The sequence below is a fragment of the Haliaeetus albicilla genome, chromosome 4 (genome assembly GCF_947461875.1).
Source record: "Haliaeetus albicilla chromosome 4, bHalAlb1.1, whole genome shotgun sequence".
Lineage (NCBI taxonomy): Eukaryota > Metazoa > Chordata > Aves > Accipitriformes > Accipitridae > Haliaeetus > Haliaeetus albicilla.
Window position 1 is genome coordinate 9,098,057 of NC_091486.1, and position 20,424 is coordinate 9,118,480.

Sequence of the window (20,424 nt, forward strand, 5' to 3'; positions counted from 1 at the left end):
ACTGCATTATAATTGAAACACTGTCATGAAGATGCTGATGAGACCTACAATTTAAATAATGTCTCTCTTAATTCAGGAATAATTAACCTTGCAAAGCAAAGTGAACAAGTACCAAGTTCTGTGACCTCTGCCTCATTAGAGCGTACTGAAGAAACTGTGCAAAACAGAAAAGTTCTTCCAGAGTGGACCACCAAGAAAACTACTAAAACAAAGGTATAAGTTAAGAAGTGTCATCTGTTAAATGAGATATGTCTTGCAGTGTAAAGAATCAGAAATGGTGAATGTTTTTAATATAGTGGGAAGAGTAACTAGCAATCTAACAGCTACATTTACTTTCTTGCAGTTCTTTTGCAATCTCATTATTTATTAATAATAATGCAGCACCCAAAGGTACTTTGTCCTCATGGTTTACAAATGTGTTTTAATTAAAAGCCTCACAATCATTTTATAGACAAGGAAACAGAGACCTTTTACCCTGTTTTTCTCTTAAAAAAACTTGATCTTGTTTGTTTGCTTTCCATGAAATTCAGATCTTTTTTTCCCCAGGCCTAGATTTCCTTGTCTGTATGGCTGTGTAGCATGAGCGTTTGAGCAGATGTGCTATGAAAGTATTGTGAAAGGGAAAATACTCTTCTTACATGTTTCTGTGTGGTTTTGGTTAATCCCTGCAATGATCTGTCTGTCCTTCAATCTTTTCATAACAACTGCAGAAAGAACAAACAGGCAAATGCATATACCTGTGTAAAAGCTATTGCTGATGGTTGTCAAGTTATTCATATTCAGGAATGCCAAGCTGTCAAGCCCCGTGAGAAGTCAGGGTCAGCAGGTTAGCAAAGAGAGAAAAAAACTTTATCAAGAAAGTGGGCATTAAGCAAGGAAATTGGCAGATACTGCTAGCTAATAAGCCTTACATTACAAGAGGCTGAAAACATTTTGTTGCATAACTTTTTTGCATGTCTGCTTTATTCACTTATTTACCGACTGGGCTATCTCGCATTTTTATATGGCCCATGCTCTGGATATTTAGAACAAAAACAGAGAGATAAAATTACTTGTCTTCTATGTCATTGACAAACTGGTGGTGAATCCTCTATAGTGCAGCACTGTTGGCTTCCAAGTAACAGCTGCATCGGTGTGGTCTTCACCTTGAGCCAGTCGTGACTGACCATCTCCAGTCCCAAAACTATCTTAACACGATATGTGTGTTACTCCTAATTAGTCTGCGTAAGAGTCAGAAGGTCAGTGTGGGTGTAGCTGGCATGTAAATGTGTCTAAATGGCTTTGGGACTACAGCTGACTTGGTCTCCCAATTTTATGGATAACATTGGGCATACATGCAGGTATCTTCAGGTCTGCTCCCCTCTCCACAAGTATGTGCTTCCTGTCAAATGGATGTCCTTCTGCATCAGTTAAAAACTGCAACGTGGATGGGAAGATGGGGAAATTAGTATCACTCTTTGAAAAACAGAATTAAAAACTCTTTTGAGCCACTGATAGGCAGTTGGGGTTAGGATAGTAGGTGGTATTTGTACCTGTAGATGCCATTAACTGAGCGGTATCAGACTTAGCTTCTCCATACCCATTTGGGGGGGTTTATTTACTGAGCTGCTGCTCGTAAAAGGTTTAAGCCTTCAGGCCTTCCATGATTAGAAGCTGTCCAGAGCTCCCAGAAGAAAATCCTTAGCGTAGCTTCCTGAAGAGAAATGGGATGGGAATCAGGTGGGAATTAAGGGCTCTCCAGTACTGTAAGGTAAATGCTGGGTCAAGGGACAGGAATTTAGGAAGAATTTAGGATTTACTACTATAGAAAGCATGAGTGTTATCTACTGGCCATCCTAATTGCCTCTAGAATTGCTTGCCACAAACCATTTGTTGTGTGATAATTTTGTATGTTACAAATACACTTTATTAAACATACTTGAGAAGTTTTAAAATTGAACTTGGTGGATGAAATTATCTGAAAATGTTGGTAGATTTGAAACCTATGTTACAGTGAAAAAATGGTAAAATCTGGACTGTGTCTGCCAGACTAACTCAGGAGACTTACCAGGACAAGAACGTGTTGTTTCCCCCATGTTGGACTGGTGATTACTCACTTGAAGGAGAAGTGGTTAGTTAAACTGGTAATGCAGACTTTTTTCCAGTTGGACTATTCATTTATACTGCATGATGAATATAAAATGTTCCACTCCTAATACCATCTTCGGCATTATTTTGATATATATGCATCATCTGAATGATTGAAATACCCTTATTTGTACAGGACAGAGCTCTGAGAGTATGTACTTATTCTGCAAGCAGCAGTGACACTGAACTGGAGCCAGAGTATGAAACAAATTATTTTAGAACTGCAGAGGAGACTTTTGTAGAGTTAACAAAGAACCACAAACAAGGTAATTGAAAATTTGTACATAAAATTGTGTATCTCTCATCCCCACTCTGACTCAGCAGCAGATAGTGTCCTTCATTGAACTTTCTGTCTAGTTTTCACTTTCTAACCCCAGTTCTTACTTCAGTCTAATTTTCCATTAGCTTTTTATTACTTTTTGCTTTTTATTCTATGTGTGTATCTTTTTTCCCTCTCTTCCACAGTTTTTGCTGGCAGGGCCTTAACTTGTAGGTTTTTATGTGTAAATCCCTGCAGTGTAAGTAAAAAGAAGTCTTCTGTTACATTGTTACAAAATTTAAAAGGTGACTGTAAAGATAGCTTCCCATTTTTTCTTTTTAATTATATTAGCCAGTTGAAATAACCCAATGATCAAAGCCATAGTTTTCCAACCTCTATATCAAAGTGATGTTGGTTGTGGTGCCATAGTGAAGTCTCTCTTGTTGTCCATCGTGTATACACTTGCCATTTTCAAGTATCAAACCTTGTTGCGAGAATTGATGGCAATTTGGAATTTACTGAATTCCAGTAGATGAAAACACATTAAGTGAAGTTCTTGAGATAATAGTTTTCTGTGTGTTTAATAACCCAAGAAATTGCTGTCCTGTCTTGACCACCAGCTTCCTGTGCTGCAAGCCCCCTTTCAGTGCAGATGTGTGCCCTCTGGGAGGGGGAGGAGAGCGTGGCTCACATCCTTGCCTACGCAGCCGATGGCTTCCCTGCAGGAGATAAATTCTGGCAAGTGCAAGGGCCAGTGCGAGGTCTCCGCACCACTGAAGCCCTGAGAGCTTAAGCGGTACTTCAGTGATTCATAGGATTTGTGCTGACCCTCTGCACAACTGCACAACAGTGAGCTTGACCTAGCAGAGATTAGCACCTACAGTAGATACTGCAGTGATGAATGCATTAAAAATGCTGGGGATGGCTAGATACTGTCGACAGACATACTGTGCTCTTTAGTGTCTGCTGGGAGTTGGACTTAAACATTTGGCATTTTCAGAGCTAATCTATTTTTTGTGATTCCACCAGAGAGCGAGTGGAGTAGGAAGCTAGGACCGTTTATTTACATTACTCCTGTAACTTTGTATTTTTAATATGTATGAAATATTGCGAGTCATTTAACTCAGCCCATAAACACTTCTTTTTACAGATTTTGTTTTTTACAAACCATGTTCTAATGCAAAAAAGATGTGTTTTGTTGAAGAGGTAGATAAGCATTTTCTTCTGTATTGATCACAATTTGCAAAAAAAAAGGATTTTATCGTGTGCAAGCAGTTGCATTAAATGGCAGCAGGTTCCAAGTTTAGTGATACCTAAGCATGACTTGAAGTCACCATTTTGCATAGCAAATCATTAATTTTCTGTATATGCCTAACTTTTGGGCTACTAACAGAACTAAAATTCATAATTGTGATTGAGACAAATAAAAAAGAAAATTAAAAAGCATTATTGCGAAAGTATTTCTGCTGTGGTCATTCCTTACGGTCAGGATTTCTGTTCTGTGCTCTATAAATGCAGTTCTCGCATTGTATTAATAACAGTACTTTATTCCATTCTGCGTTCAAAGATTGTAGCTTCTTTATGCACACAAGTGATACAACCTCAAAACATCCACAAGAGGCTGAGGCAGGGGCTGCAGCAAACCAATTCATAAAGTTTATTTTTATATGTATAGATAATTATATTTATTAGATGAGTCCCCAAAACATTAATGAACTCCCGCTGGTTGCACAATTACAATGTTGGAGTGATTTTCGTTTTCCATTTATGAGCAGAGAACAGAAAGACTGAGACTGAGTGCCCAATGCAAAGGCTATTAAAAGTCAATGATAAGACCCTCATTGATTTAGTGGGCTTTTGACGAGACTCCCAGTACATTGCCTAATGTTACAGAGAAGGTCAGTAGAATAGCAGGGAATAAGCCAAATATTCCAGGTTCTTCCATTTCAACCATGAAAATGTTTTGATTCCAATTTCATGAAGTTTTTATCCTGATGCGATTCTGTTGGAAGCACTGGAGGCAGAGGCTCTTCTAATGCTATAGGTTATAAGGTAGAGTTGAAGTTTGTGTAACAAGATGTGTGAGGAAAGAAGCTAATGATCATATAAGCCTCCATCTCCTGTGCATTTTCATGAAGCTGCAGAAAATTTCTTTGGTTTTATTTTGATATTCTGAGTGAGTTTTCAGCCTTGGACTTTGGAAACTGAGGTTTTATTCCTAATGTTCTTGTGTTACAGTAGGATCCTGAACAAATGGGTAGGACCTGTTTCTTACTTAATAGTGTGTTTTTTATACTGTTGTACTCATCAGCTAAAAATGTAGTGAAAAGGAAAGAATTATCGAATATAGTCAAACTGAAAGACTTGCTAAAGGAACTTAGCACATCTGCCATGTAAGGCTATTAAGAGAGAAGAACAAAAACTTAGAGGAAATAAATAAGTAGGACAATCCCCCCCAAATTATCCGTCTCATCTATAATTAAAAAAGAAAGGAAATTAATTTCTGGAGAAAAGGAGGCTAAGGGGAGACCTTACCACTCTCTACAACTGCCTGAAGGGGGGTTGTAGTGAGGTGGGTGCTGGTCTCTTCTGTCAGGTGTCTGGTGATGGGATAAGAGGAAATGGCCTCAAGTTGAGGCAAGGGAGATTTAGGTTAGATATTAGGAAAAATTTCTTTACTGAGAGGGTTGTCAGACATTGGAATAGGCTGCCCAGGGAAGTGGTTGAGTCACCATCCCTGGAGGTATTCAAAAAGCAAGTAGACAAGGTACTCCAGAACATGGTTTATTGGGCATGGATGATGGTTGGACTCGATGATCTTGAAGGTCTTTTCCAACCTAAATGATTCTATGATTCTATGATTCTAATTCTGGCTGTCTCATACCATCTCCTTCACCTTGAATATTAAGTATGAACAGTCCCCTGTATATGCATTGATTGGGGAGTTAGGAGCTAGTATGTTAATGCTTTTACTACATTGAATTCCAGATACCTTAAAACATTCGAAATATATTTTAAAATTGTAAGATTACATTACAATGCATGTAGACTTCTTTTCATCAATTAAATATGCCATAACGATATTATTTTTAACATGTCTTACAGCTGAGCAGGAAAAACAAAATCAGAGAAAGTCATTTCTGGGGAACCCGATGTCAATCTTGGATTTATACCAACACAGTCTCTATGGCCATTTTGGAGAGGATGGACCTGAACAATTAACACATTACAGTTTAATTGAGCAGCTGAGTGGAGCTTCCAGCAAAGACAGCATGGGCAAGGAGAGCCCAAGTGTGAGTTACTGTGATTTTTATATTACTTCTCATTTTCTTCATGATTATTTTTATTTGCCTCGTTTTTTCTTCAGTGTGTTGATTGATTACAAAAACCAGGCAGACTTGAAGAAAACAGCATGACCTGCAGAAGTGTAAAGATCTAAATATTTTTAGAACAGAATGTTACATTCTGATGCTCACCTGTCATAGAATTAGACTTCCAAAATTGACAAGCAGAGTCAGGCTAGCACTAGCACCCTACCATTAGAGAGGAGCTGAAATTTAAGGCTAGCAAGAAAACACAGAATTTATCTTTTAAGTCTGCTCCTTCACATATAGTTAGATAAGTATAGCACAACATGTAGTAAGTGACTTAAACCTCTGAAGCAGTATTCCTGAAAATTCAAATGGAACTATGCTATGGAAGTCAGCTATCTTCTGGTCTCTTTTGAAATAACTCTTAGTGTTAGCTCTGGAACTCCTGATCTGAGGGTTTTAAACATTATTTTGATGAAGATCAGCCCTGATCTGATTGGTGGATCTTGACGCTAAACTGAAACAAATTTGTTTTCTCCGCTTATTTCATGTGAATCCACTTGCTATTTCTGTCTCTAAAAACATTGAACCTGACATCATGCAGTCTCAACAATCCTGAAAAGCAACATCTTAACCTGCTCTTTTCCTCCTCTTTTGTCATGCCTTCTCCTCTCATCCTCACACTGCTTTCTCACTTTTTCTCTCCTTTGCTCTAACAAGCCTATTTGTTTGAAAATAGAGCCACCCAGCCATGATCCACTGTAATCATTTTGCCTCCATGTTCATTCACTTCCCCAACTCTTCTTTTTAAATACAAGCTCTTTTGTTTCTGTGTGTAGCGCTCAGCACTTTTGGGGTATGTTACAGTATAAACAAAGGCGGTAGCAGAAAATAATGAATGAGCTGCTGTTTTGTAGCATACTGGTGTAGTTCATAAGTGAAAAAGAATTTTTCTCTCTTCTCAGACCCCAGTATTCAGCTTCAGAAAAGCACTGTGCATTGTAACTTTAGAGGTGATTAACTCTAACCAAAGTTAGAGTCTTACAGCTTTCAGGAATCTGGGCCAAATGTGCAGAAGGAACATGTGGAACAAACTGGCAATGGCCCTGTTTATTTCAACTCTGCTGGCATGAAAGCCCCGCTTAATTGAATATTAAATTGACTCACAAACTTCAAAAGAAAAATCCTGAAATGTATCTGCCTTGTTTCCCAATCGAACAAATTTCACTAGTACCCAGAATATGATTCAATTTGAATATATTTGGGTTGTATTAGAAAGAACAATTTTAAAGTATCTGGCTTCATAGTTGGGAAGAAGAAAAGGAAAAAAAAGTAGCAGAGGAGTATTGAAAAGGATACATGAAGGAAAATAATTTGAGCATCCACTTAATCCCTCATCTTGAACATCTAGAAATTCATAGCTTAATTATGCAGATGAGATTAATTATATATGTATGTATGTGTGTATGTATCTATATGAAAATATATGAAAATCAGTTCTGCCTTCTGAAGGCCAAGGTCTTTTGCTATTAACAGAGCAATTAGATTTGGTTCTACTATAGAAAAGCGGCTCAGAGTTGCATCTACTTTTAATTCATTCTTCTCGTGCATTTCTTGTATATGACATCTCTGCAATGTGCCCAATCAGCACCAAAACTTAAACAAAACTCATTGAAATAGCCTTAGGATCCTTGTAAAAATCCATCATTAAACTAGAAGGCAACAGGTACAACTCAGCACTAGCATTTTTCATGCATTATTTTGGGGGGCTTTTGAGATCACTTTTTGAGGATCTGAAATAGCTCTCAAAACAGCATTGCCTCTCGGTGAACAGTGAAAGCTCAATAAAGCGCTAGAGATTTCCCTATTAGTATTAAACTTTTCAGAATGACAAATGAGAAGCAGTAACCATGAAAAGCAGGTTGCCCTGAACTCCTTGTTTGAACCAGCATGGCAAATTTTTCTGAGCTGTGATTTGTCCAACCCAAGAAGATCCACAGTCTTGTTTAAATTAGAAGTGTGTGATCTGGAACATTACCCACAAAAAAAGGAGGACACCAGAAACTGAGGCACTTGTGGGCAACAACTCTAAAAAAAAACCAAGATAAATTGGGGGGAAGGGGGGGGAATGCAGCTTTCATGCAGAATATTTGGCATTTTGGAAAAGGAAATGCTACGTGCTTTGAATTTCATTCCCAAATGGTGTGTGTGAAGCCTTTTAAAAAAAAACGACCAAGTGTCGTGATGGGCAGAATGAGTTTACACTGCTTGTCGAAAGAGCAGTGTGCTGTATCAGTCCCTCAGCCCAATTAAATTGGCCTGTACAGCACCAGTACGATAGTGACTTCAGACTGGGAGCTCTAATGAGGCGTTCTGGCAGGAAGCTCTGTTAACCCAGACTTACTGTCATTTGAATTGTCTCCTTCTCACCGAACATATTCACCAGCATTACCCCCAAAGTACATACACAAGTTTTATCAGCAAAAAAGTATTGCACAGGAGTTTCAGAAGGGAAACAAACAATGGGCAATTACTATGATAAAGGAACACTGAATGGACAGTTTGAGGAATCAAAAAAGGCTTTTACATGTTGAAAGGAGAAATACTTATTGTTCTGGTTTCTTATCTGCCACGTCTTAAACAGCATCCTGCTTAAATTCTCTTGGCACTAAGACCAATTTTATGTTACATTTGTTTTGACCTCAGAAACATATTCTGAAATAATGTCATCCTTTTGTACACTGCAGAATTTTGGACAAGAAAAACAAATCACAATTTCAAAGAAAGGGGTAAGATGCATTGAATCATGGACATAAAACTTTCACTTAAATTAACAGCCATGGTGTAGTTTCCTCGTGGGATTTTCAAAACAAGAAACAATAATTTTTATATGTATCAAATTAATTAATTTTAATTGAACAGTAACTTTCTGATTTAATAAAACATATGCAGCACCTGATCCAAAGCTCACTGCAGTCAGCCCATGGGAGACACCTATTCAGTGAAACTTCAGTGAGGCCTGCATTAAACAGCCGTTCCTCTTCCTTGTAGCAGTCACTGGTAACACCTTGAGCAGTTTGCTGACGTCATGATTGCTACCATATTTGTGCAATGAAGAAATTATTTCACTTTTCAATTAATTTACTGCTTAGACTTTAAAAGCTCAGGGATTTATTTTTTCTTATAAGAATTCAGAAAACAAGATAAATTTCCATCAACAAGGCCCATTGTTTATTAACTTATGATCAGACGAGAACCAACACAAGTTTACTGTCTTCTGTGTTCCCTTGGAGAAGTAACTGAATTGATCAAAGATTTTATTACTCAATCTTCCTTATGATCCCAAAGCATCATAAAAAATATGTTTTCCTCTCTATCCTTAATCAACCATCACATACTTTTTTTCTGTAATACAGCCCTTCTTGTTTTCTTTTGTCCCTATATATTACTCAATTTGAGTCAGCATCAAGGCTTGCTTGTATTTCAAGGCATGACTTGAGCACTTTAAAGAAAACATCCTGTATGGAAGGGGTTGGTACCCATCACAAGCTTCTAAATCTTCCTGTTTTCCCTCAGTTGTGATGATATACCTGAGAAATCTGACATTTCTGGCACAGTTAAAATGTTAACTACATCAGCAGTTTAACTAGGGGCCTCATTTAACAAAAGAGGCTTGTATGTGCAATGTGAAGTTACGGCCTTATTCAACACGGCAGAGTTTGTATGTGTTGTACAGGTGATTCATGAAGGAGATCAAATGCTCAAATCACCATGTCTTGCAATTCAAGTAGGTATTAGAGCTTGCTGGCAACTACAGGAAAAGGAAAAATTTGGCTGCACTTACAAATGGGACTGACATGGAGGCATTCCCAGATAAACTCAAGGTTTTTTACAGCTGAGTAAGCTGATCGGAAGTTAATGCTATATGATTGACTCATTGTGCTCACAAGCCTTCTAATGCATTGTATTAACAGAGGGGAATATCCACAAAAGGACTAGAAACAAGAATAAGAAAGTTTGGTAATTGTAGAACACTTAACCATCCTCAAGGACCCCAGAGCATTAAGCTGGTACTATACAGGATGTTCCAGCACTCCTGAATTACAGCAATAGTTAAAGCAGCCTAGACACCTCTGCAGGCTACACTAAACAAGAGTAAGGGGGAAAAAAAGAAAGGCATGAGCTGCTTCTGCTTGCATCTTGTCTCCTAGAGAGATCAGTAAGTCTTAAGCTAGGGCATGAATTGGCAGAACACAGAGCACTTTGCACTGCTCACCTATTTAGACAGCTGTTGAAGAATGTGCCAGCAAAGTCTATGTGCCTGATTTGGGTTCTCTGAGTCACTTTCTGAAGGTGCCTTATCCTCTCTGAAAGAGAGAAATTCTTAGGCTCTTAAATGGAGCCCCTCTTAAAAGAGACTCTCCATATTTAAATGTCTGAAGTAGTTCCAGGGAGACCGTGTGCACTGTGCTTTCACAGAGAACTCACTTTTTGCACATTATCAGATATGCTTAGGGAGGGATTCTGCTTATTACATGTGAAAAAGCCTAAGATAATGATTTGGGTCCAATAAGCAGTTGGGAAGAGCTGCATTCTAAGAGTTTCAAGTGGGAAAGAGGTATTGACCCATGGAACTACTTGCTTCCTTGCCTTGACCAGAGAAAGGGAGCCTATGCAGCTTGCTTATACTGAGTACCAAACTTTCAACCCAAAGTTAGCAAGATGAACATTGACCCAAGCTTGCCTCTGTGGGGAACTAGTAAAAAGCAGCTATTGTAGCTACCCTTTGTATTTTAGAGAGTGAAACTGCATCTCAGTGCACCCTCAGGTGAGCACTAAATAATTACCTTGCTTATACTTTCATAATAACAAGAGTCCTGCAGCTGGGGCAGCACTGGGTGATATTTGGCTAGTTGCTTGGTCTCAGGATCTCAGTTTCACTGTCAGTACATTGGGGACAGCAATACCGATCTCATGTCACAACCAGTAAGAAAACAGGAAATGCTCTAGATGACCTAGGTCTTAGCTTGTTTTGTACAATATGTGTGTTACTGCAAATATGTAATTTGAAGCAACTCGTACAAATTTTTATACTAGAAAGTAATAGAAGATAGAAGGGGTCCCTTGTCAATAAGAGAAAGTATCTAGATTGGCTGGATCAAATCCAGGAATTAGTGGACTATGGATTTCTGTGTAGTGATTGTATAATTCAGTTTACTGTGTATCAAGCACAGAAACCTCACCTCGTCTTTGCTATTTTCCTTGCCAAGGTTAAGAGAGAGGAAGATGATGAGGTGAGGAGGGAATATTATATTTCCATTCCTAGCCCTGATGAACCTAAGATATTAAGGAAGATACTGCTATTGTACAATTTCAAGACGGGGAATAAGTCTGCAGACTCATTCACCTGTCTCTTGTGTTTTAAGATCAATGCTTTTCTTTCCTGTAAGGAAGTAGTATATGAAATCATTGTATGTGTTTAGGGAGGTGGTCTCTTAATGTAGACATTAGGTGATGCCAGCCTAGAACCAGATGTTCTAATTCAGGCAGGATCAGATATCCTTTCATCCTCCGTGTCACAAAAACTGAAAAATAACATTTGCTGTATTTATGCTTTTGTATTAGACCTTCAAAGCTCACGTCATGTTGGGACAGGGTGTGTATAGAAGATCCAGCAACAGTTTTATAAAGAGCAGTGTTACAAAGGGAGAGTAAACTACCCAGCAGACTCCTATGTCCATCTAGGACTCAGAACCCCTGTTTTGCAGGCAGAGCGAACTACCTCACCCAATGAAAGGGAGCGCGTTCGGAGCACCAAGCTCAAATTGGCTAGGACCCAAGCCAGAAGTCTCACAGTGGCGTAAAGCCACGCAGACGTACCCACTCAGGTCGGAGTGCAGTCCAGTCATGGCAGCCCTGAAGTGGCCCAGCTGGGGGTAGGCTACCCCGGAGCTCACTGGCCTCGTGCGTGCTTGCTCCGAGCTGCCCTGACCCCTGCCTCCAGAGCTGGTGCTGCCGGGCAAGGTCGCGTCTGTCTGTGGCCACCGCGGGGAGGTCACTGAGAGCACTTGCACGAGGCCTTACTGGGCACAGACTGCACTACTGAAATAGCCGCTCTCCGCAGCACAGCCCCCACCCCATTCCCCAACCGTGGTGTGTAGGGGGGTCTTTAAGCTACACGTTTCCGTTTGTCAAAATTGTCTCAATAGAATTTACCCACTGACAGGCTTGGGGCTGCGAGACCTCCTTTCTATTTAATCAAAGGTTTTTGATTCTCAGATGAATGATGCAATACTTGTTCCGTCAAAGCGAAGACTGTCTGAGTAATTACCCAAGTTGATGTAAGATCTATTGTCAGGGGAATTTTGTAGGAGTATTTGACAACGTAAGTGACAAAAACCACAGGAGCATGATCTGATAAGAAAACAGATTTTACCATACCACCCATGGGAGTAGTACAGAATTAAAAATATTTTTTCTAGCCTCAAGTCTGAGTCAACTCATGTGGGGAAATGTGAGATTAGAAATAGGCTAGGATGTCTCCAGACATCAACAAATCCCACGTCTCTGCATGTTTTTTTCCCCTCCATAGGGCAAGTTCACATTCCGAGATCTGCTACCGAGCCTTATATTCCTAATCAAGTCTTATTGTTTCTAGTATCTTGCCATCAAAGTTGCCTCCAAAAAGTAAAGTGAAGAGACAGCAAAACAAGCAATTTGAAGACTGCTAGGCAGTCTCCTGGGACCAAAGTCTCACTTGACGTGTATCACTTAAAAGAAATGTTGTGTAGTGTGGAAGAACATTCTTACAGTTAGCCTGAGGAACTAGCTTGGCAACAATAAAAAGCTGCAGTTATACAGACACTCATTTCTCTCCCTGTGCCTTCTAGGTGAAACAACTGAGGCTTCTTACACTGCTGAGAGTTTTAGTAAAAAATCATGCAGTCGAGAGTGGCTCAGCAAGGAGGATGATAACATTCTCCATAACTTTTTTAAGTTTTTAAAAGGCTTTGGCAAGGCAAAACGACATTTGGAAAGCAGAGTCCGTCAGAGAAAATAACTTTTTTAATGGTATGCAAGGGATATTTTTAGGAAAAACATACCCTAAAAAAAAATGGAAGCTGTTATCTGCTGATAGAGTTCTGCTTCTAGCACTAATGGACTCAGTGGTTTTAGTACTGTGCCACCAAATCCCATTCTGACTAGCCCTCCAGCTGGTGTAAAAGTTCTCTCTTATTTTATGTTTGGTTAGTGTATTTATGGGGATGGGTAGGTGGCGACATTTTAACTCAAATATCTTTTAGCACAGAGTCTTAAAAGAGTATTTGGATATTGGTGAGGGACAGAAAGTCTTTAGCATAGTACAGCAGGCTGTGTGGCATTTAAAACACATGGTGTGCAAGGCTAGCAGGAGAATAGTTTGGATGTGAGTTTCAGAGAAGACGCGGAGGAAGTGAAAAGCTGTAGCTACGGGAGGAAAGTTAAGGACTTGAAGCATCACTGGCATGTAGGTGCAGTTCTAGTGCCTATGGCACAGTGTCATGTAACGCTAAATCCCCAAGTAACTCACAGCACCGAGTGAAGTGTGCCTGTGTGGTTTGTCGAGTGCCAGATGCAGATGTGTGGGCTTGTCTGATTGAAGGCAACACACTGAGCTGTCCTGTGGCCACAGCTGGAGTGTTGTGCTTACTGAACATAACCCCTTCAGCATTAGCACTGCAAGGAGGGAAGAACTTTGCCCTTTTTGAGTGGAAAAACTTGGTCACTGGAGCAGAAACCTCATATCCCACCACCTCAGCAAGTAATTTCAGATTACAGAGAGAACCTTGTCTTTTCAGCACGTAGGAGCTGCATAACCACATTACACACTGGCCCAGATGTCACAAAAAGTCCTGCAGCTCGTTTGCTGGAGTCCCTGGAGGAGCGGTCCAAAACTGCTCGTGTACAAATGCTCAGAGCAACGCAGAGCTGTACAGAGCTAATTTACAGTGAGCCTGCCTGGGCACGGAGTTAGCGCAGCTCCTTATGGCCCGGTTACTCCAGGCCATTTCGCAGCAGAGCTGAGTAGCTGAAATAAGCGGGGTTGCTCCCAGCCCACCCAGCTCGCTCACCGATACCTTCACATCACACTGCACCGTGCTTTGCAGATACACCCTGAGCACTATAATGTCTATTTGCCTGTATAACTGAAGATTACATAAGGTGTAAGTAGGTAGATCCTTTAGTCTAATAAGAACCAAAAGTACATATTGAATAAAAGTATCATTTGGTAGTGATTTCCCTGAGTGGAAAACGTTCTGAGCTGTTTTTCAGAGGTCTGACAGATGGAGCTGCTGTGATTTGCAGCATGGCCCAGAGTGCACTAATGTTTCTGCCATTTGTAACCAGACACTCTTCAGTCCTCCATCTTTGGAAATAAAGCTTTAGGTTTCATTTCTCTCTGTGTTGAATTGGAATATTATAATACTACTGTAGGCCAAAATGGAATTCATGGCACATTAACAGCAACAAATGATAAATATTAGTAAGCTTGTGAGATAGTGTAATTGTTGTAATGGTAGAAATTATATTAGTAATAAAAGAAAAAGCTAAAAAATAAATTGGATACAATAAACATTGGATTGACTCAATCAAGATAAGAGCAGTAGGGCAGAGAGGTATTCAGCGAGCTGTTTGTTTTCTGAAGCTGGAAGATATTTTGTCTCCAAGAGGACCATCTGATTAGCAGAGTTAAATGAGATGAATAATGCTGTAATATTTTTGTGAATTGTTTTTCCAGCTGAAACTTGCCTTCCCCATCTATAACAGTGATATGTTTTGCATAAAGCACTCAAACATCATGCAGGGAAGGGTGGGAGATGACTGATCTTTTAGTATGAAAGTTCCATTCTGAGCAGAATACATGAGGAGTAGGTTACACAGCTGATGGTAGCAGGAACTGTAGCAGTATGCTGAAAATATGTTCGCCGAGTATTTCTTTTTTTAAGAGGATGCTTTTCCTTTTCATATGTACACAGACAATAATATCCTAATCAACATACTCTTTGAAACAAAGGTAAATTTTATGTCAAATATCGGCAAAAATCATATTGAAATAAGTTGCAGGTGTTTAGAGTTTGTTCCACAAGCTGTTTTCATCTCCTCAAAGTGATTTACCTTTTATTTAAATGAGAAGTTATGCTGGATTTTGTGCAATATGACACATAGATTGTCTAAATCCTTAAGAAAAATATTGGTTAAATATTTTTTGCAAACTTGAACACTCTACTTCATAGCAAGTCCCAAAGTGAAATATTTTATTTCTTACTGTATTTTTAGGCCCTGGTACATGAATTCCAGGCCTTGTGCAGCATCCATATTATTTTAATGGAAAACAATATTTGTATTTGATAGGAGAAAAAAACATGGGATTTAGCAAACTGATTAGCAATAAGTGACACAGGGAAGTTTGTAAGATATACCTGTGTAATTTAAATGTCTAATTATCTTTCACAAAGGCTAAGAAGAATGATACAGGTTTTCATAGCACATGTCAGAGTCCCCCCAACCTCAACTGCCCATCAATCCATCAACAACTGAGACACATCCCTATAGCTCCACTCCCATTAGTGCCGCCCTCTCTGGATTGCTCCATTCTTTGCCCGATCCTTAGTAGAGGCCAATAAAACTTTTACATACTATAAAAAGCTGTAGCCTTAAGAACTTGCCTTAACTACTCTAGTGTTATTCTCAGCAAATACAACCCCAAGTGATTATTTGAAGAATTATCTGAATAATTGCCAGTCAAACGTTTAAAAGTGATTTTTCTGACATCCTATTACATATGCACATATCCTATGGGTTATTGTACGCTCTGTAAAGCATACCGTAAAACAAGACCTCAGATGGATGTGGATGGATGAAGAGTAAAGTAGAAGTGGGTGGGAATGAAGAAATTAAATATGAATATATTATATTGCTGAGGATTATAAAATAAAAATGTTAATCATGCAGTAATAGTCTATGATACTTCTTACAACAGGAGTGCCTGAGCTGCACCAAGACACTGTATCTGCAGAAAAGTTACCAGATTGGGAAACATTGGTAACACGTGTACTAAGATGCAAAGCAGATTTGGAATGTAAGAGCTTTTCAGACAATGCCTGAAACTGAGGAACAGAATTAGCTAAGCAGCCAGCACACACTTCCTGAACACTGTTGCAAGAATTATTTTGCCCTGCATAGCCTAACTGGAGAGTCATTTGTGGCCCCTAATCAGTAAAAATATGGGCCAGTTTTTCAAGCTTCATTTCCTAATGGCTATGCCTAAATTCATATTTAGACACTTCAGCTGCCCAGTTTTCAAAGGTGCTAGAAATCTGGAGCTTTTGCTCATGTCTCTGACAGATTCACGTATTTGGATCCTGTGAAAATCATGGTGTTTATATACGTGCTCGAAAATTGGTTTAGATATTCTCCCTCTATCTGGCAGAATTTCAATCTGTATCATCCTACTTCTGTACATTGGCTCTGTGGGCAATGTCATGGAACATCAGCAGACATTTTCCCCTGAGTTAAAAGGAAGGCCAAATACTGTGTATTTTTTAATCTGGTGCTACAATGTTACAGTTAAGATCATATCATAATGAAACTCTTCATATTTTTAAACCCATTTCTTACTGCATTTTCCATAACATTAGTGTATGAGAAAACAGAAAGTGCTAAAACTTTCATCTGTATCATTTTACAGAATATTTTTATTATTACTATTATTGGAACACCATCCTTTCTTTTCATGCTTCTGAGAACCACTATAATAAGCCAGGGTACCAGAGAGTTCAACATTTATAATACAGCATTTCTATAAATAAAATCCATTGTAAAAACATGGATTCTGTATTATGACATCATTAGCAGCACAGTGGTGAAAACAGAGACAGCAGAGCAAGCCAAAAAACAGCAGTCACCATCTAAAAGAGCTGCACAATGTGGAGAGCTGTAGCTTTTCTGCTTAACTGCTAAAGACTGAATAGTCTTTGGAGGTGCTGTTTGTTCATGGTAGTTTCATCACTTATAGCAGTTATACTAGAAGATGAAATGTCTGGCTATGTAGGAAATCGAGGTATGAAGACATTTATCTTCTTGTCTTGTTCCATAAGGCAAATACACTTGGGTTTTTTTCCTCACGTTACACAAAAACTACTTGGTTGCTCAATTTGTATGTTTTCTAAGTGGAAAGGGGGCTAATATTGATGGCACCCACTACTGTCACATGCATTCCATTTAGCTCAGCAGTGTCTTTCTGTCCCTGTGAAAGTGGGAACCCACATGCTCTCCACCACAGCCAAAAAAACTCCGATACCAAGTAGGGAATGCTCTGGACTTGGGATTTCAGGCATCTCCTTCCATTCCTGTGGGAGATAGAGCTTCTTTTGCCTCCATATCCTGTTCTTCCAGAAGGTTGTAAGGCATGGCGTCTGGATGTCAAAGGATAGAAGAACCCAGATTTATGAAAACATCATTATATAGGTAATTGCCATTCATATTTACTCAGGGACAGAAACTACCTGGTGTCCACAGGTGCTAGGACACAGGGTGTGAACAGAAACATCTCCATAGGCTCCATAGGCTCTGGATAGCAGAAAACTCCTGAGCTTTTACACAGGGCAGTCCAACAGAAATAAAATCGTAGACAGTTCCAATTGATATATCAGAGTCTGGCTTGCTGTTGCTGGTGGCATTAGCATTTGCTAACCTGTGCTAAGCCAATTTTGTGAGACAGTTGGGAGTTTAACAAACCTATTTCAGATTGTATTTTGGAAGAATCTCAAGCATGGGGGAAACTGGTCATGTTCTGTTCATTGCAGCAGATGGTATCCCATTTGGTGTTTGTTAGCTTTGTTTGCAGCTCAATATTTTGTTTCTAGGGGAACTCAGTAAGTTAAATAATTTATCTCTCTAATGCATCAAGAGTCTGATCCAAAGTCTACTGAAGTCAGTGCAAAACATTTGATTAACTGCCACATACACTGGATAAAATGCCAGGTCTTGTATGTTGAAGAGCATTTCAGATGCTCTCTAGTGAGAACGATACAGGCCTCTGTCTTCCCATGGAGAATTTTTTGCCTGCAAAGAAAGAAATACTCAAACAGTGACAACAAGCTTAGCAGTTAAGAGTGCAGGACTGTGGAGATCAGGGTGATGTTCTGGCTGACTGTCCAAATTGCTAAAACTCCCTTGCTATTAAATTCCCCATTTTTAAATAAAGAATAAAATAATACCTTCCAGCTGCATTTGGAATTTAATCCAGTACTGTTAGCAGGCTGCTTTGAGGGCTTTGAAGGCCCCATAGCAGTGCTAAGCAAATAATCATTATCACTTAATATTCTCATCAAGCATTCTTACTCAAGATGGGATCTTGCATTACAAGGGCTAACCACAAACACATCGCCCCTCTGCTGAGGAATTTTCAGAATGTCAGAAGCGAATTCACACCCTGATCCTGCAGAGTTTTGCATGAGCAGAACTACACCGCCTTCAGCAGTCCTGCTGTCCATGCAGGGCTCCTAAGAGCATCTGCGCATGGAAGAAATTTTTATTCCATTCCTACAAGTATTTGAATCCTGAATCATCTAAAATATCAAAGAAATCAACACTTTAAAGATTTTTTTTTTTGTATACCAATAAATATCAAATGCGTGTTCATTTTCAGCAACACTTTTCAAATTATTCATTCGCTAGTAGGGCCTGGGAACTGCTTTATTCTGTATTTTTATCCAAATTTCCTGTTGTATCGTCTTTGGTCATTCAAAAAATGAGTGCATTTTAGCTCTACAGTGTGTCTGCATGAACTCCAGTTGTATTTTAGTCCTCCTAGTGGCCTATTATATTAACAATATTATAATCTTTATTTTAGGTGTAGGAACATATTCTATATTGCCAGTATCTCACAACAGTTTGCAGCATTAATACTGCAGTAACACTTCTGTATTGCTAAGGTCAATAAATCTTCTAAAGCATTTGTCCAACAAATCCATTCATGCAGCTGGCTATCACTTCACGTACACGTTTCTTTATTTATACGCAAATTGTAGCAAAAATCAATACAAAAAATATTACATTATTCTGTCACTGCAGGAAGCCCACTGTGGGAACAGGAGCCTGTCCTGGTTCCTCACACCAAATTCCTTCTTTGATCATTCCCAACAAAGATTTTCTCACAGCCAGATAGGAGGGTCAGACCCCACAGAACTGGGATTTCCAATATATATTTTCACTGGGCTTCCTTTCTCTGGAAAAGCCTCCAAAGCCTTGTCAAAATAACACCTCACATTCTAAGAGGGGCCTTTTACAGCCCAGGTGGACTCAGCCCAAATGTTTACCAGCCTTTTAGATCCTGTTAGCTGCTTAATCTGAACCTTGCTGGTATCCAGGGAAGGCAAAGGTGGAAAGGCAAAGGTCTGTCCAGCACACTTGTCCTTGACTCCTCTCTGTTTCGAGGCTGTGCCCCTCACAGAGGGTTTGCAACCGCTAATGTTTCTTAGCAGATCCAAGTGAGAGACCTTTTGTATGCCTGGCTGAACCACAAAGTAGGATACAGGTTCTCATGACCAGAAACAGATGTACTTGGGTCAAAAAGATGAAGCAAACAAATCTAAACCCATAAATTAACTAAAATTCCCCTTGGATCACAGCCAAATTATATGTGTATTAATCAAAAAGTATATCACTGCTTTAATGTTGTGAGGAGGCAAGCTGAACTTCATAAACTTCATAAATCTCCTGCCTGTAGGAACTTCCATCTGCATCTCCAGCAGTGGTCGTCTTGGTGCCCAGCATTATTCTGCTTAATTTGCAATGTTTCTTTTTGATCATCCTTTAGAGCTGGGCAAAGGAATATCGTCTACAATCTGCATTTATGACGTGAATTGCCTATTCCCTGCAGGTAGCCCTGTCTCTCTCATTTCCTTTTCGATTAATCCACACGGTTACTGAGTCACAGCCCAGGACTGTATCCTTGAGTTGTCTGGTAAACATGAGATTAGTTACAATCTATATTTTTTCCATCAAGATATATTTTAGTCCACTGGCTAAATTATTAAATCTAATCATAGCCTGTTTCTGTTCTCGGAGTTGTCACCATGAGCACAGACATAGTGCTTTCTCCTGGTAACCATGGCAGACGCCCCAAATGACACAGATTCTCTCAGGTACCAGGCATGCGGCAGTATTTGAACATACACCAGGTACTCCATAATCCATAAATCAAATGCGAAGGCCTGTTCCTTGACCGCCGCCTCTCAGGAGACAAGTGAGAGGGCTGAGCGAGGAAGCACAATTGTTATCGTTGCACAAGTCTTGTTTCTGATGGAGGCAGGCAGGATGGCTTATTTTGTATACACAAAGTAGGTATTTTAAGAGTGGGAATGGCTGGCCCCAGCGGTGATAGTGGTCATAGAAAAATGCAGCAATTGTGGAGGTGAGACCAGAGAAGGACACAAAGAGGACATGACACCTGGCTCCAGTGCTCTTTTGATACCAGGAGCATGTCTGTGGGATATGGACAGCACAGGAATCACAGCAATGGAGTACTTCATTGAAGGTGAAGCAGAAAACCTTTGTAACATAACTGATGGGTGACATTGAAATGAGGCCTTGCAGGTAGACAGAGCCAAGAACTCTGCTTGGCTGGTCTCTGAGGTGCCTTACTTGCCTCAGATCTATTGTGGTGCGTTCCACCATTTTGGC

The 20,424-nt window shown here is 39.6% G+C and overlaps 1 protein-coding gene across 11 annotated transcripts in view; it reads left to right on the forward strand.

The window, feature by feature from the left end:
* The window catches only part of NCKAP5 (NCK associated protein 5), a 392,323-nt gene that overhangs the window by 360,348 nt on the left and 11,551 nt on the right, over positions 1–20,424 (forward strand). For all 11 annotated transcript variants that reach the window (XM_069780847.1, XM_069780846.1, XM_069780848.1 and 8 more), the window contains 3 exons: positions 77–213; positions 2,264–2,393; positions 5,492–5,679. In XM_069780847.1, the coding sequence (XP_069636948.1) occupies positions 77–213; positions 2,264–2,393; positions 5,492–5,679 (455 nt within the window). The remainder of the gene's footprint in view (positions 1–76; positions 214–2,263; positions 2,394–5,491; positions 5,680–20,424) is intronic.